The following is a 15,895-nucleotide window of genomic DNA, read 5'->3' on the forward strand; positions in this document are numbered from 1 at the left end:
TGGGGACCCATACTGAATCTTTTCAGTCTCCTGAGGGGGGAAAAGGCATTGTCGTGCCCTCTTCGACTGTCTTGGTGTGTTTGGTCAATGAGTTACTGTAGAGGCTCTTCAAGCTTCAGTAACATTTTTCTGAGGACAACACTTGAAGTTTAAGAGCGTGGACTGTGGAAATTAGCCACTGAATTCACTGTTAGTTGATGGTAAATCTGCCATAACATTGAAGCTAGCTAACCTTGCTTGCGCACATCTCCAAATAAGAACCCTCGATGCCCTTCTTCTTTGCCCATCCTGGTAAGAAGTCTGGATCAGGCACCACAATGCCCACCAGGCATGCCTGTGCCAAACAAGACATTGTCAAACATTTGTTTTTACAATTCATAAGCATTTATACTAATTTACAAATGTATCAACATTTACAACCAGTGGCTTATACATGAAAGTCATAAGTGTAACCCAAACAAGTTTCAGTTAAATGGTGAATACAGCCACAACAAACGTTATGCACGTTCATACCCAACCACAAACAAAGTGCTTCAATAGAAAGTATTTGGTTTGTCACACACCTGCAAGCTATCACCATGGACAAAGATCTGGGCCACCGGGTCACTCCGGATGTAGATGTTCTCGACCTTCTCCGGGGCAACGTACTCTCCTTGAGCCAGCTTGAAGATGTGCTTCTTCCTGTCCACAATCTTCAGAATGCCATTCTGAAAGTAGAGTAAACAAACTTAACTCTGTAGTGATCAACTACATCAGATTTAGCCCCATTACTACTTTCCTACTCTTAGTCAGTCATATATTGAGGCCCAATAGCAGGGGTGGGCCAGTGTCTGCTCTTTTGCCTGGTACCCATGTCATCATCTAAGCAGGGTCAGTTCTGATTGATCCCTGGATGGGATACCAGATGCTGCTGGCAGTGGTGTTGACGCGCTAAGGCGATCCAATGTCCCAGGGCAGTGAAGGGGACATTGCCCTGCATAGTGTGCCGTCTTTCAGATGGGACGATAAACGGTGTCCTGACCCTCTGGTCATTAAAAATCCCATTGCAATTACCGTAAGAGTAGAGGTGTTAGCCCCATTGTCATGGCTAAATTCTCAACCTGGCCCCATTCCATCATAGCCACCTTATCATCCCCTTATTCCTAATTGGCATATTTCACTCCTCACCTCTCCACCTCATGTGTGGTGAACGTTCTGGCACAACAATTGTCACTGAAAGCCCCACCATCGGACAATTGACAAACGCTGTCTTATAGGCTAGCTCAGTGTTTCCCAATCTTGGTCCTGGGGACCCAAAGAGGTGCACATTTTTGTTTTTGTCCTAGCACTAACACTTGATTCAACTAATCAAGTCAACATCAAGCCTAAAAAAATGACCAGAATTGAGAAACACAGAGGTGGCTGAATGTAGAGTTGACAGTACTTACAGGCAGCCACTTCCCAATATCTCCCGTGTGGAGCCAGCCATCCTGATCCAAGGCCTCCTTCGTCTTCTCCGGGTCATTCAGGTAGCCCTTGAATACGTTTGGTCCTTTTACACACACCTGCGAAGAAGCAGAATTTTATACACAAATAAACATGAGACCAGGCTACACACCCACCTCCTCAAAGGCTATTGATTAAATTGTGAAGTATCAAAGCAAGCTCCCGAGTGGTGCAGTGGTCTAAGGCACTGCATCTCAGTGCAAGAGGCATCACTACAGTCCTTGGTTTGATTAAAGGCTGTATCACATCCGGCCGGGATTGGGAGTCCCTTAGGCCAACGCACAAATGGCCCAGCGTTGTCCGGGTTTGAGCAGGGTAGGCCGTCATTGTAAATAAATGTTCTTAACTTACCTAGGTTAAATAGATGTTAAAGAAAAAAAAATTCAACTGGGACAACCCCCACCCCAATAAAGCAAGCTAGGGAAAACCCCCATCTCAGTATTCCAGTAGGTCCCAATACATGCGTTAAAGAGATCAATGGAAGGCAGACCAAGGACACTGCCATTGGAGGTCATTCAAAAAACCTTATCTAACAATGTGGATATTTGTCAAATCCGTCATGATTAATGTGTTCTAGCAGGCACATAATGTGATTACTAAAATCTGATTTGGTCGTTTTTTCATTGCATAATATTTAGAAGTTGTACAAAAGGGTTTAGAAAACACACTACATGACCAAAGGTACAGTTGAAGTCGGAAGTTTACATACACCTTAGCCAAATACATTTAAACTCAGTTTCACAATTCCTGACATTTAATCCCAGTAAAAATGCCCTGTCTTAGGTCAGTTAGGCTCACCACGTTATTTTAACAATGTGAAATGTCAGAATAATAGTAGAGAGAAGTGAAGATTCCAGCTTTTATTTATTTCATCACATTCCCAGTGGGTCAGAAGTTTACACACACTCAATTAGTATTTGGTAGCATTGCCTTTAAATTGTTTAACTTGGGTCAATGTTTCAGGTAGCATTCCACAAGCTTCCTACAATAATTTGGGTGAATTTTGGCCCATTCCTCCTGACAGAGCTGGTGTAACTGAGTCAGGTTTGTAGGCATCCTTGCTCGCACACGCTTTCTCAGTTCTGCCCACATATTATCTATAGGATTGAGGTCAGGGCTTTGTGATGGCCACTCCAATACCTTGACTTTGTTGTCCTTAAGCCATTTGCCACAACTTTGGAAGTATGCTTGGGGTCATTGTCCATTTGGGAGACACATTTGCGACCTTGAGATGTTGCTTCAAATATATCCACATAATTGTCCTTCCTCATCATACCATCTATTTTGTGAAGTGCACCAGCCCCTCCTGCAGCAAAGCACCCCCACAACATGATGCTGCCACACACGTGCTTCACAGTTGGGATGGTGTTCTTCGGCTTGCAAACCTCCCCTTTTTTTCTCCAAACATAAAAATGGTCATTATGGCCCAACAATTCTATTTTTGTTTCATCAGACAAGAGGATATTTCTCCAAAAAAGTACAATCTTTGTCCCCATGTGCAGTTGCAAACCGTAGTCTGACTTTTTTTAATGGCAGTTTTGGAGCAGTGGCTTCTTCCTTGCTGAGCGGCCTTTCAGGTTATGTCGATATAGGACTTGTTTTACTGTGGATATAGATACTTTTGTACCGGTTTCCTCCAACATCTTCACAAGGTCCTTTGCTGCTGTCCTGGGATTGATTTGCACTTTTCGCACCAAAGTACATTAATCTCTAGGAGACAGAAAGCGTCTCCTTCCTGAGCGGTATGACGGCTGCGTGGTCCCATGGTGTTATACTTGCATACTATTGTTCGTACAGATGAACGTGGTACCTTCAGGCATTTGGAAAGGTTGGCTGATTTTTAAATGTTTTTCCCATGATGTCAAGCAAAGAGGCACTGAGTTTGAAGGTAGGCCTTGAAATACATCCACAGGTATACCTCCAATTGACTCAAATGATGTCAATTAGCCTATCAGAAGCTTCTAAAGCCATGAACATTTCTGGAATTTTCCAAGCTGTTTAAAAGGCACAGTCAACTTAGTGTATGTACATTTCTGACCCACTGGAATTGTGATAGTGAACTATAAGTGAAATAATCTGTCTAAACAATTGTTGGATTACTTGTGTCATGCACAAAGTAGATGTCCTAACCGACTTGCCTTAACTATAGTTTGTTAACAAGAAATGTGTGGAGTGGTTGAAAAACAAGTTAATGACTCCAACCTAAGTGTACGTAAACTTCTGACTTAACTGTATATGGATACCTGTTCGTCAAACATCTCATTACAAAATCATGGACATTAATATGGAGTTGATCCCCCCTTTGATGCTATAACAGCCTTCACTCTTCTGAGAAGGCTTTCCACTAGATTTTGGAACATTGCTACAGGGACTTGCTTCCATTCAGCCACAAGAGCATAAGTGAGGTCAGGCACTAATGTTGGGCAATTCTCCTGGTTGCAGTCGGCCTTCCAATTCATCCCAAGAGTAATTGATAGGGTTTAGTTCAGGTCTCTTTGCAGGCCAGTCAAGTTCTTTCCCACCAAATCGACAAACCATTTCTGTATGGACCCTGCTTTGTCATGCTTAAACAGGAAAAGCCTTCACCAAAACTGTTGCTACAAAGTTGGAAGCACAGAATCGTCATTGTATGCTGTAGCATTCCATTCACTGGATCTAAGGGGTATTAGCCAGAACCATGAAAAACAGCCCCAGACTACTTTTCCTCGCGTTCTCCTGGCATTTGCCAAACCCAAATTCGTCCTTCGGACTGCCAGATGGAAGTGTGATTCATCACTCCAGAGAGAGTTTCCACTGCTCCAGAGTCCAATGGCGGTGAGCTTTACACCACTCCAGCCGACACTAGACATTGCGTGTTGTGACCTTAGGCTAGTGTGCGGCGGCACGGCCATGGAAACCCATTTCATCATCTTGTGCTGATGTTGCGTCCGGAGGCAGCTTGGAACTCGGTAGTGAGGGTTGCAACTGAGGAGAGACGATTTTTACGCACTACGGCGGTCCTGATCTGTGAGCTTGTGTGGCCTACCACGTCGCGGCTGAGCTGTTGTTGCCACTAGGCATTTCCACTTCACAATAGTAGCACTTACAGTTGACTGGGGGCGCTTAAGCAGGGCAGACGTTTTCCGAACTGACTTGTTGGAAAGGTGGCATCCTATGACGGTGCCAAGTTGAAAGTCACTGAGCTCTTCAGTAAGGACATTCTACTGCCAGTGTTTGGCTATGGAGATTGCATGGCTGTGTGCTTGATTTCATACACATGTCAGCAATGGGTGGGACCGAAATAGCTGAATCCACTCATTTGAAGGGGTGTCCACAAACGTTTGTATAAATAGTGTGTGTTTGCTAACTTGGGTAAGTTCGGATAAGCTAGTAGCATAGCTAACCATACAGAAATCGATGGTGATATTTGAAGTCGTTTTTAAGTGTAATGCAGTTGATTGGGGCTAGTGTCTCCTGACCCCTCCTGTCTCAGCCTCCAGTATGCTGCAGTAGTTTGTGTCAGGGGCAAGGGTCAGTCTGTTATATCTGGAGTACTTCTCCTGTCTTATCCGGTGTCCAGTGTGAATTTAAGTATGCTCTCTCTAATACTCTTTTGCGGAGGACCTGAGCCCTAGGACCATGCCTCAGGACTACCTGGCATTATGACTCCTTGCTGTCCCCAGTCAACCTGGCCGTGCTGCTGCTCCAGTTTCAACTGTTCTGCCTACGGCTATGGAACTCTGACCTGTTCACCGGACGTGCTACCTGTCCCAGACCTGCAGTTTTCAACTCTAGAGACAGCAGGAGCGGTAGAGATACTCTTAATGATCAGCTATGAAAAGCCAACTGACATTTACTTCTGAGTTGCTAACTTGTTGCACCCTCGACAACTGTGATTATTATTATTTGACCATGCTGGTCATTTATGGTCATTTGAACATCTTGGCCATGTTCTGTTATAATCTCCACCCGGCACAGCCAGAAGAGGACTGGCCACCCCACATAGCCTGGTTCCTCTCTAGGTTTCTTCCTAGGTTTTGGCCTTTCTAGGTAGTTTTTCCTAGCCACCGTGCTTCTACACCTGCATTGCTTGCTGTTTGGGGTTTTAGGCTGGGTTTCTGTACAGCACTTTGAGATATCAGCTGATGTAAGAAGGCCTATATAAATACATTTGATGATTGGTGACAATGACATGAACATGTATTGGAGTTGATAGGCTAATTTTGATGGGTGGCAATTCTGGCTCTATCCCCACCAGGGGGGACCCATGTGTGTAATTTCCATGGTGTTTACATTGTTTTGGTCAAACTCCAAACATCTCTTTACCGCATGTATTAAAGCCTGCACTTGGCCCTTATCTTTCAATGTTTGCAGATCAGTAAGGTGGAAGCTTTACCACTATAGTGATTATACCCATTCAGACCCTTCAGATATGCTAACATTGACTGGTTAGGGCCAATGGGGAGGGACAGGGAGCAATTTGAGACTGGCTGTTCCAATCAAAGGCACACAAGGTGGGACTTCCAATGGTCTTTACACCTCACCTCTCCTTCCCCATTGGCAGCAAAGTAGTTCATCTCAGTCACATCTGCCAGCTTTACATAGTTGCAGGGCAGTGGAGCCCCCACATGACCTGGGCAGAAAGAGATGCGGTCACATTTCAGTAACACTTTGTCTGTTCTTTCATAATGCCAACATGATCTCATAAGGTTTCATGAAGATTCCAGTGAGCCACAAGACAGAAGTAAAACTGTTGTTGTATAATCAGAGTGTAGAGAGGGTGTAGAGCCATGTGTGACTTGCTTGTTGGATTAAGCATGTGGTGGTATGCGTTGTGTGATGTGGTAGTAATTGAATGTGTCGGTAACGCTTGAATGTGTGTATTACCTGCTGTCCAGTCCCCAGGCACGGACATGGTACACCCAGCTGTGCACTCAGTCTGACCATAGCCTTCGTAAAACTGTCAAGTAGAAGCACCAGACATTGATTTGAAAGCACTAATGGAGTAACTTGTGTTTCTGATGCTAGTATTATCTATCTTCGGCACCACAGCAGGCTGGTTGGATAGGAGGTTGATTCCCAAGCATGACGTGATTGTTTTGACTGAGAAAGAGAACATGATTGAACAAACAGGAAGTGTCAAAAGAGGGAGCTACTTCTCTAGGGTGTTAAACGGGCTACATTCTGATTCTCTACCTTTCTCCCAAAGAGTGCGCCTGTAAACTCCTAAAGGATTTAAAAGGAAAGGACTAGTGTGTTGGATATGGGGGAAATTCCTTCCAGCCATGCTTGTACCAATCCAATGCTTTTAAATGCATTAGGGGGAGTGAATGAGTGCAAACCTCTTTAGAAGGTTAAAGAATTAGAATGCAACCAGGCTCTGCATCCAAATTCTCTGGGAAAGGGGGCATTTGTGCAGTCTTCCCCACACATTTAGAAGCAATGGGTTGGTGGAAGAATTGAACTAGAGAGTTTATCCTTTTGTTCACCTGTTATTTAAATTAGTAAATCAATGATGGGCAGTCTCACCTGACAGCCAAGTGCGGCACGAAGGAACGTCAGGACGGTCGGAGAAACTGGGGCCGCTCCTGTGATCATCAGCCTCACACGACCCCCAAGACTGTTCTGGAGAGCACAAAGGAGAAAAGACGTTATTGACAGCCATGGTTGTACCTCACACAATAGACCAGCGATTCTCAAATTTGGGTTGAGGGAGGTTGAGTGGGTCGCATGTGTCTTGAGTAATTTTCTTTAATATATTTTTGGTAAATTAATGGAAGAAAAAAATACTCCAGCCTGAACTTAAACTAGGAAGAAATTATGACTTTACATTTAAATAATTAGCAGTGCCATTTTTGGTTGATTTTCTGGTCTCAAACCAGTGAGTTAATTAACCTTCATAAAGAACAGTGGCGACCCATTTTGTACCCCACCAGTTCTTTTAACGTTGCCTGTTTTACATTAATACATGTCTCATCTGTTCGCAAACAACTTACATTTTTAAAAAAAAGTTAAAATCATTGAGTTAATAAAGCCGCATACAAAATAGTCTCTTTTTTGCTTTCTGAACACAGCTCCAAAATGCAGGTATTTCAGCCTTGCTCAGTGCTTTCTGTGGTGGTGGGGCAGCCAGCGGAAAATATGGAGTGTAGGGGTTGGTAATGTTCTCTAGTTGCGACATGATTTGCTCAGTGTTCCGTCACTGACAGGGACACTGCGTCCCCGCAAAATCTACAGGGAGTGCTCAAGCCCCTTGGGTGCTGCCATAGAGTTACATTAAAAGTGCCCATCCATGGCGGCTCAAGGTCATAAGCCACAGATAAAAATCACGTTATATTTACCGTAGCTTTGATTGGACTGATCATGTCAACATAAAAGTTTCAATCTTAACTTGCAGTCATCATGAATCAAGTCGACAATCTACTGGGAAATCCATTTAAATCCTTGTTATAGGAAGAGAAATTATAGATAAAAACCTATCGGTGCTCATTGGCCATAAACATTACACAACTCAGTGGCTAACTGAAAGCATTGCAAAGCAATCACTAGCCTGCTATTCAGTGGAGTGGGTGTGGTCCAAATCTGGGTTTAAGGGTCTCTTTTCCAAGCTTAAAAGGATTCAACATTGGCCATGCTGTCAATCCAGCAGGACTTCTGGCGCACTCGGAAATCTCAGACTTCAGTGAGTTCAAGACAACTGGGAACTCTAGAAGAAAGAGAAAAAAAGGCTCCGACTGGGAAAATACGTTTTGAACGGTAATCCAACTCGGAATTTCGAGTCGGGAACTCTGGCATCTTTCTAGAGCTCCAACCTGAAGAACACCGACGTCATGATTCGACCTTGTCGTCACCACAGAAATGTTCCATACACACAAAAAGCTTCGCTCTCAAGTTGTGCAAAAATTAGTTTACATCCCTGTTAGTGAGCATTTCTCCTTCGCCAAGATAATTTATCCACCTGACAGGTGTGGCATATAAAGAATCGGAATAAACAGCATAATCATTACACATGTGCTGAGGCCAAAAGGCCACTAAAATATGCAGTTGAGGGTGTGTGCAATTGGCATGCTGACGGCAGGAATGTCCACCAGAGCTGTTGCCAGAAAATGTAATGTCAATTTCTCTGCCATAAGCCGCATCCAATGTTGTTTTAGAAAATTTGGCAGTACGTACAACAGGACTCACAACCGCAGATCACTTGTAATTTTGCATGTGCATTCCACCCCCCCCAATAAGTTAAGGGTTTTTTATTTTTATTTTTTTTATTTCACCTTTATTTAACCAGGTAGGCAAGTTGAGAACAAGTTCTCATTTACAATTGCGACCTGGCCAAGATAAAGCAAAGCAGTTCGACACATTCAACGACACAGAGTTACACATGGAGTAAAACAAACATACAGTCAATAATACAGTATAAACAAGTCTATATACGATGTGAGCAAATGAGGTGAGATTAAGGGAGGTAAAGGCAAAAAGGCCATGGTGGCAAAGTAAATACAATATAGCAAGTAAAACACTGGAATGGTAGATTTGCAATGGGAGAATGTGCAAAGTAGAAATAAAAATAATGGGGTGCAAAGGAGCAAAATAAATAAATTAATTAAATACAGTAGGGAAAGAGGTAGTTGTTTGGGCTAAATTATAGGTGGACTATGTACAGGTGCAGTAATCTGTGAGCTGCTCTGACAGTTGGTGCTTAAAGCTAGTGAGGGAGATAAGTGTTTCCAGTTTCAGAGATTTTTGTAGTTCATTCCAGTCATTGGCAGCAGAGAACTGGAAGGAGAGGCGGCCAAAGAAAGAATTGGTTTTGGGGGTGACTAGAGAGATATACCTGCTGGAGCGTGTGCTGCAGGTGGGAGATGCAATGGTGACCAGCGAGCTGGGTTGCATTATAATACTTCATACAAAATTTGCCAAATGCTAATGTGTGGCACTTTCTTACTACCAATTGTTTTACCATTAACCCTAGTCTTTACAATACCCACAATCCTAACTAAATTAAAAAAACACCTTAACCCTCACCCAGAACCCGAAACCTAAACTTAGCTCATGTAAGTCGCTACATTAAAGTCAACATTGTCCTTTCTAGCACGATCTGGTTCCTATCCATGGGTACCTGGACTTTTTGGAAGATGAGCTTGTCCCACAAGCTGTCCTTCCTGACCACACCATTCATCATCTCCGCATGCTTCCTCCTGGAGGCAAAAACCAACAGCCACCTCTTCAGTGGCGTGTTGGCCTGTCCGAAGATCTATGAAGGAGAGACAGAAAAAAATCTTAGTTGTCCATCTTGCAAAGGATATTTGTCTCTTACCCTGCTCCCAACCTTGTGCCTCCGTCAAGGGCAAGACTGGAGTGGATGGGTAGCTACAATCTGTAAAGCAGCAGCTCGTTGGTTGACAGTTTAGTTTGCTCTTTTATTGCCCAGCCCAGGATTTGAACCAGCGACTGTCCGGCTACTGGTCCGCCTGTCTGACCTCTGGGCTACATACCGCCCCTTCTCCAAAGAAGAAAGTATTCAACAACATATCAATCTAGGCCACTGAGCTATTTGAAATCTGTAGTTTAATTCAGTCCAACACACCTTTAAATGGTTTTTGAAGCATCTTGATTTACAAACCTTTGCCCACACCCACCCATGCTTTAAATAAGGTTTCGATACACATGTACAACTGTTCTAAGAAATGGTTTGTATTAGTCTTTTGTGTATGTCCAATTCAAATAAATCCAGCTACCGGTACTAAGTGATATGGTCATATTATTGTTGAAAACATCCCTCAGGGTCTACAGTATATCTGACCTTGTCAAACATGCGGTTGAGCAGGCGGGGGACGACAGGGAAGACTGTGGGCTGCAGGGTTTTCAGGTCGTCCATCAGGAGCCGGATGTCCCCCTGAAAGTAGCCAATCCGGGCACCGTGCACCAGGATCACTCCCTGGCGAACGGAGGTGGTGTGAGGGGGAGGCAGACGAAAAGGAAGAGTGTCCGTTAACTGCCAAGTACAGGTGTCAAATATGTTCTTTATATTTTAGGTGATTTTGCTTAGAGTTCGCACTTGTGGCTATTCCATTGGTTCCATGGTACCGGAAAAACTAAATCAAGCTAAGCCCAAGTATGACTTGTGTATTAAACAGGGGCAATTTACAATTGCTACATCAATTTTTTTTCATACCCCATCAGAACCCAAAATATAAGCTTGTTTTACTCTGTAAACAAAGAAAATGTACAATATAGCCACAAAACAAGGCTAAAAGTATAATGTTGATATCACGGATGCTCAATCGTTACATCCAAAGCAATCTATGAATCTGAGAACGATTCAATTTCTACAGCCCCATCCCTCAGCATTTTACAGAACCAGGGGTGGGGAGAAAGCTTTGTTATTGTTTATACTGCTGATTGCCACTTTAAGGTCAAATACACAATATGTATATATCCGAAAGCACACCCTAAAAAAATAATTTAGCATGTTTTTTTCTTTCATACAAAACGTTGTGCACTGGGCCTTCACTAGTCCTGTATTAGCAGACCGATATAACACTCTGTAGCATGGGGCAAAAAATGTTTGTCCCCCCTGTCAAAAAAAAAAAACTCTTAGTATTAACAAGGGTGAAATGAAACGAGGGGTTCCTGCTTCCTCATTCTATCAGTTTCAGTACATACCTCCACCACCCTCTCAAACATGTGTGCTAGAGGTAGGTAGGACATGTGAATGTCGTGGAGGTTCAGCATGCAGTGCACCTACGGAAGACACACACACACATCAGGCATTACATTACCTCAAAAACCTTCTCAAACATGTGGGCCAATGGTAGGAAGGAGATAAGCCCAGCACTAAGGATGTGCTCGAGTATGCTCTGAGTAGACACTGGGCAGAAAAATACATGGAATGGAAAAAAAGAGGGAACAGATAGGACAGACAGGAAAGTCAACACAAAGATTGAGGAACAAAAGCAAGAAAACAAATAACTGGCTTGATTTTAAAGGGCATTTAGCAGGGCGGCGGCAAGGCTTGGAAAATAGCAGCTTTATACAGTGTGGAATACAACAGTACATATTAACATGACACTAATCATAATAAATTTTTTTTACCTTGATTTAACTAGGCAAGTCAGTTAAGAACAAATTCTTATTTAAAATGATGGCCTGGGAACAGTGCGGCACTGTTCAGGGGCAGAACGACATTTTTACCTTGTGAGCTCGGGGATTCAATCTAGCAACCTTTCGATTACCCAATGCTCTAACCACTAAGGTACCAGCCGCCCCATAATAAGTCCCCATTCAAATACGTGATCTGATTGGTCAAAAGACCATGTTGGCAAAATATCAGAATTGGGCAGCCATAGACAATACACGAGCACAAAACTTGATTTGTTGTTTTTATACGTGTCAGCTGCTTGTTATTGCGTTTACACACCTTGCTCAGATTCTCGTGTTAGTTCTCTAACTAAGAAGATTGCAGACCAAGGAGCGTCGGTTTGGAGAACTTTGGGGGTATCTAGGTTGTTAAACTAGTATCCCAATGCCCCAAACAAGGCTTTTCATGAGAACAAACAGTATGCAATCTGCCTTCTGTGAGAATATGCAGTGGCAAAATTTAAAATATGTTGTCATGCAAATCACGTGTCATGATGCCTATATTTTTTGATATTCACAATGCTTACATTTCCTGTGATATGCCATTCGGGGAACAAATTAATCAAAAGGGTGGTTAGTTTACCTCTGTTATCTTGATGAAAGCAGCACAATTGGCGATAACATTGCCATGTGTAAGCATTCCACCCTTTGGGTTTCCTGGGAGTAAAAGAAAACAAGTGACCGTTTATTAAATCTTGATGGTTAGATGCATCATATTTCCAGTACGCAATATCACTAATAAAAGAGTCAATAATTAACGTGGGAATCTCCATTCATGGAAACACAATGAATTAGTACCGTTTTTTATCAACTGGATCATTCTTGTCACGAGGGTCCAAGTGTAACACACATCCTCCTGATCATGCTTGCATATACACAGTGTGTTACTTCACACTTGACTATCATACTATTTGTATTAAATGTTTAACACGACATGTCAGTGTACTGGCCTATTTTTTCTACTGTGTTGCTTTCCAGTAAGACTGTTCATACTTTTACAATGTCTACTCTCCCTACTTTGAAACTTTGAAATCCCTGACTATGAAAAGTCTGACCTTAGCATCTTGAAGTGTTTGAACCCTCTATAGCCATTATGGTTATTTTCTGGCCCTGCTGGTCCTCTATGAACATATTAAAAAAAAACAATCTGGCCTTAAATGGTACTGTTAAATCTCTACCCGGTACAGCCAGAAGAGGACAGGCCACCCCTCGAAGCCTTGTTCCTCTAGGTTTCTTCCTGTTCCTGCCTTCCAAGGAGTTTTTCCTGACCACTGTGCTTCTACCTCTGCATTGCTTACTCTATGGGGTTTCAGGACAGGTATCTCAAATCAATTATTTTATTTGTCACATGCGCCAAATACAACATGTTTAGAGCTTACTGTGAAATGCTTACTTACAAGCCATTAAACCAACAATGCAGTTCAATAAATAGAAGAAAATATTTACTAAATAAACTAAAGAAAGAAATAAAATAAACACAATAATGAGGCTATATACAGTGGGTACCGGTACCAAGTCAATGTGCTGACGACGTCATTTGTACGTAGGTAGGAGTAAAGTGACTATGCATAGATAATAAACAGCGAGTAGCAGCAGTGTAAAAACATAGGGCCTTATAAAATACATTTGTTTTAATGTGGGATATCTACATTGTGAAATACAGATGACATGATCACAAATACATAATGACATGAAAGCAGAATGAATGCACACCACACACACCTGTGGTTCCACTAGTGAAGCAGATGAGTGCCAGGTCATCTGGTGTTGGGGGCTATAGCAGACCACAAAGAGATTTAAGATCTAGTAGCATGTTACTTTAACAGTACAGACATATCAGATAAACAAATAACAAAGACAGAATAATAACCTATTACTTGTTTCTTTGGGAGTCATCAAAATCACCACTGTTTGAATTAATCGCAATATGGCTTTGTGCAGTCCTACTTACCAATGGCTGCTGGTGGTGGGCTTTGCCAACAGCCTGAGGATGACAAAGAAACCATAAAGAAAACACGACACATCATTCAGTTTCATTTACCCCGCATTGAAACATTAACTCGCTGGGATAAGCATAATCAAATAAAACTAGAGAACATTGGAGAAAACCAGCGTGTTCGAGCAGAGTGCTCGTTTTGATCTATGAGCCTCTGGATAAGAGCCTTCGCTAAAACGCGTCTACCCTAAACATAGAAGTTCATGACATTTTAGAGCTTACCTCCACTTCCTTCAGGCTAAGGATCTCGATGCCGCTCTGCTGTCCGCGGGCCACAAGCTCCTTGTCGAAGGCCTCCATGAGCACGATTGTCTTCAATGTGTGCTCCTTGCCGCTCACGCAGTCCAGGATGAGCCGCACTTTGTCCACCAAGTCACAGATCACCGTAGAGATAGCGGCTGAAAACATGGGATGGCACTGGGTTATTTTACTTTTATGGTCAACTGTTATTTTTGAATGCTCTGTGACGGTCGTAATGGTGTGAGGTATAGTCCTGTCTTTTGTCCTGAGAAATGTACTTAGTTACACATAAATGTAATGTTTTTGTAGAATGCCTACAGTGACAACCATGACTTGTCATCTAAATGACAGTTAATGCAGATTACATTTCTTTTATGTTTTCAGTGTTATTGTGAGAGTTCAGTGCTTTATAAACTTATGTTCAAATGATAACTTCCATATCATGAACAAATCTTTGAGGGCCGCCGTGTCTGCTGCTTGATACTGCTTGATACGTTTGCCAGTGTGGAATGTAGCTACTGTAGCCCCTTAGCACACTGTGTAGATCTGGAAGGATTCAATAGGTGTACGATCTATGGTAATAGCCGCACCTTGCTTTCTGAATTGGAACTTCAGCCATAGTACTTGCAGCTCTCCAACCCATTCAGCTCGAAATAACTGCCGTAATATAGCATCTTGAGTGTGTGGTACCCATGAGTAAAATTGCCATAATCTAAGGGGCTTTTCCTGTTCTAGTAATTCTATTTCTATGGAAAAGTCTAGGGGTCGATTTTGGATATCAGGCCGCACTAGTGTGACCTTGTTCCAAATGGCGTTTGTGGTTGCCTTGTGACATACCTTGGTCGATGATGTATTCAATGGCCTCGAGGCCTAGCGTGTCATACAGTGGTACACACACCAGGGAGTATGTGTAACAGGCCAGCTCTGAAATGGTCCACTGTAGGAGAGGACAAGGATAACATCAGTATGGGGGTCAAATTTTCACACCGGATCCGAAATCATTCTTGCTAAAAGTATATACACATTATGTACAATCCATACTATTTATCAGACGGTTTAGTAAATATGTATCCCGTAAGCAACAAATATCAACATATTTATGTACTGAGGTGTCACCTTATCAGACTATAAGCTGTTGTCAAACACACCTGGGTCTGAAAAGACCATGCACTTTCTCAATAGTGTGGAGCAAATTCAGATGAGAAGCCAAAATATGACATCCTGGAAATTCTCTTCCTCAATAGAGCGGAGGAAATTCATACTAGATCCTAGTCAAAAAGTACATTTTTGAAATATTACATGCTAAACTTTATTTTAGTATACACAAGTACAGGTATTCAGACGCAGCCAGTGAATGTAAAAGGGGATGTGCGCACAAGTGAAAGCAAGAGAGTGTAAGAAAGAGGGCGAGAAAGAAGAATTGTTGCTACTCATTCCTCTTACCTCTGGCCTGTTCTGGGAAAAGATGCCAATATGCTTGTCTCCAGTCTGGGAGTGCCCTCTGTGGAGAAGAGCCGAGCCAATGCACTCGGCTTTGTCTGCCACCTTCACAAAACAAATAGCAAAGATGCTCAGCTTTTTCCCCATTTGAACAACTATACCGGTTTGAGGGAATTCACTGATATGAATTTCAAAAAAGGTAAAAAAATATAAAAATTGGCACATCGCTCATTTGTTAATGGCGTATATATCCAATTCAGTTAATTGCTAAAAACTGACTGACTGAAGAATGAACTAATTAACAAAATAAGCTGTAAAATGTCTAAAGTCCGTTGCTCAAAGAGAAACCAACTGCAACTACTTTTTCCATCTAACCAAAAATTGGTAGTATAGCTCACCTCTCGGTATGACAGCCACTTGTAAGGCTGGTTGGGTTTTCTTGATCCTAGACAGGGCCTATCAACTGGAAAGTAAAAGACAGTGCCCTGGTGATAAACTCTGCGGTTCTCTACATGCTTACTAACGGAAAACCATGGTCCTTAAACAATATTCTTCTCACAACTTAATATAAAAGTTTTTGAATTTGTAGATGTGTGTATTGCTAAATATTACTCCAGT

General features: G+C 42.5%; 1 protein-coding gene across 9 annotated transcripts in view; it reads right to left on the minus strand.

Annotated features, from left to right (window-relative positions):
- LOC110497495 (long-chain-fatty-acid--CoA ligase 1) overlaps positions 1-15,895 on the minus strand; it is a 64,288-nt gene that overhangs the window by 4,515 nt on the left and 43,878 nt on the right. For 5 of the 9 annotated variants that reach the window (XM_021573626.3, XM_036954462.2, XM_090210771.1 and 2 more), the window contains exons 4-19: positions 15,676-15,740; positions 15,281-15,382; positions 14,675-14,774; positions 13,820-13,995; positions 13,553-13,585; positions 13,324-13,375; positions 12,185-12,258; positions 11,128-11,205; positions 10,265-10,399; positions 9,581-9,715; positions 6,994-7,089; positions 6,352-6,424; positions 6,009-6,097; positions 1,428-1,544; positions 564-707; positions 233-334 (exon numbers count right to left, since the gene is read on the minus strand). In XM_021573626.3, the coding sequence (XP_021429301.1) occupies positions 233-334; positions 564-707; positions 1,428-1,544; positions 6,009-6,097; positions 6,352-6,424; positions 6,994-7,089; positions 9,581-9,715; positions 10,265-10,399; positions 11,128-11,205; positions 12,185-12,258; positions 13,324-13,375; positions 13,553-13,585; positions 13,820-13,995; positions 14,675-14,774; positions 15,281-15,382; positions 15,676-15,740 (1,571 nt within the window). Of the gene's footprint in view, positions 1-232; positions 335-563; positions 708-1,427; positions 1,545-6,008; positions 6,098-6,351; positions 6,425-6,993; positions 7,090-9,580; positions 9,716-10,264; positions 10,400-11,127; positions 11,333-12,184; positions 12,259-13,323; positions 13,376-13,552; positions 13,586-13,819; positions 13,996-14,674; positions 14,775-15,280; positions 15,383-15,675; positions 15,741-15,895 lie in introns of those variants that run through there. The other 4 variants (XM_090210775.1, XM_090210774.1, XM_090210776.1 and 1 more) reach the window with 2 other exon arrangements.

The sequence above is a fragment of the Oncorhynchus mykiss genome, chromosome 19 (assembly GCF_057628025.1).
Source record: "Oncorhynchus mykiss isolate SJ-2025 chromosome 19, ASM5762802v1, whole genome shotgun sequence".
Lineage (NCBI taxonomy): Eukaryota > Metazoa > Chordata > Actinopteri > Salmoniformes > Salmonidae > Oncorhynchus > Oncorhynchus mykiss.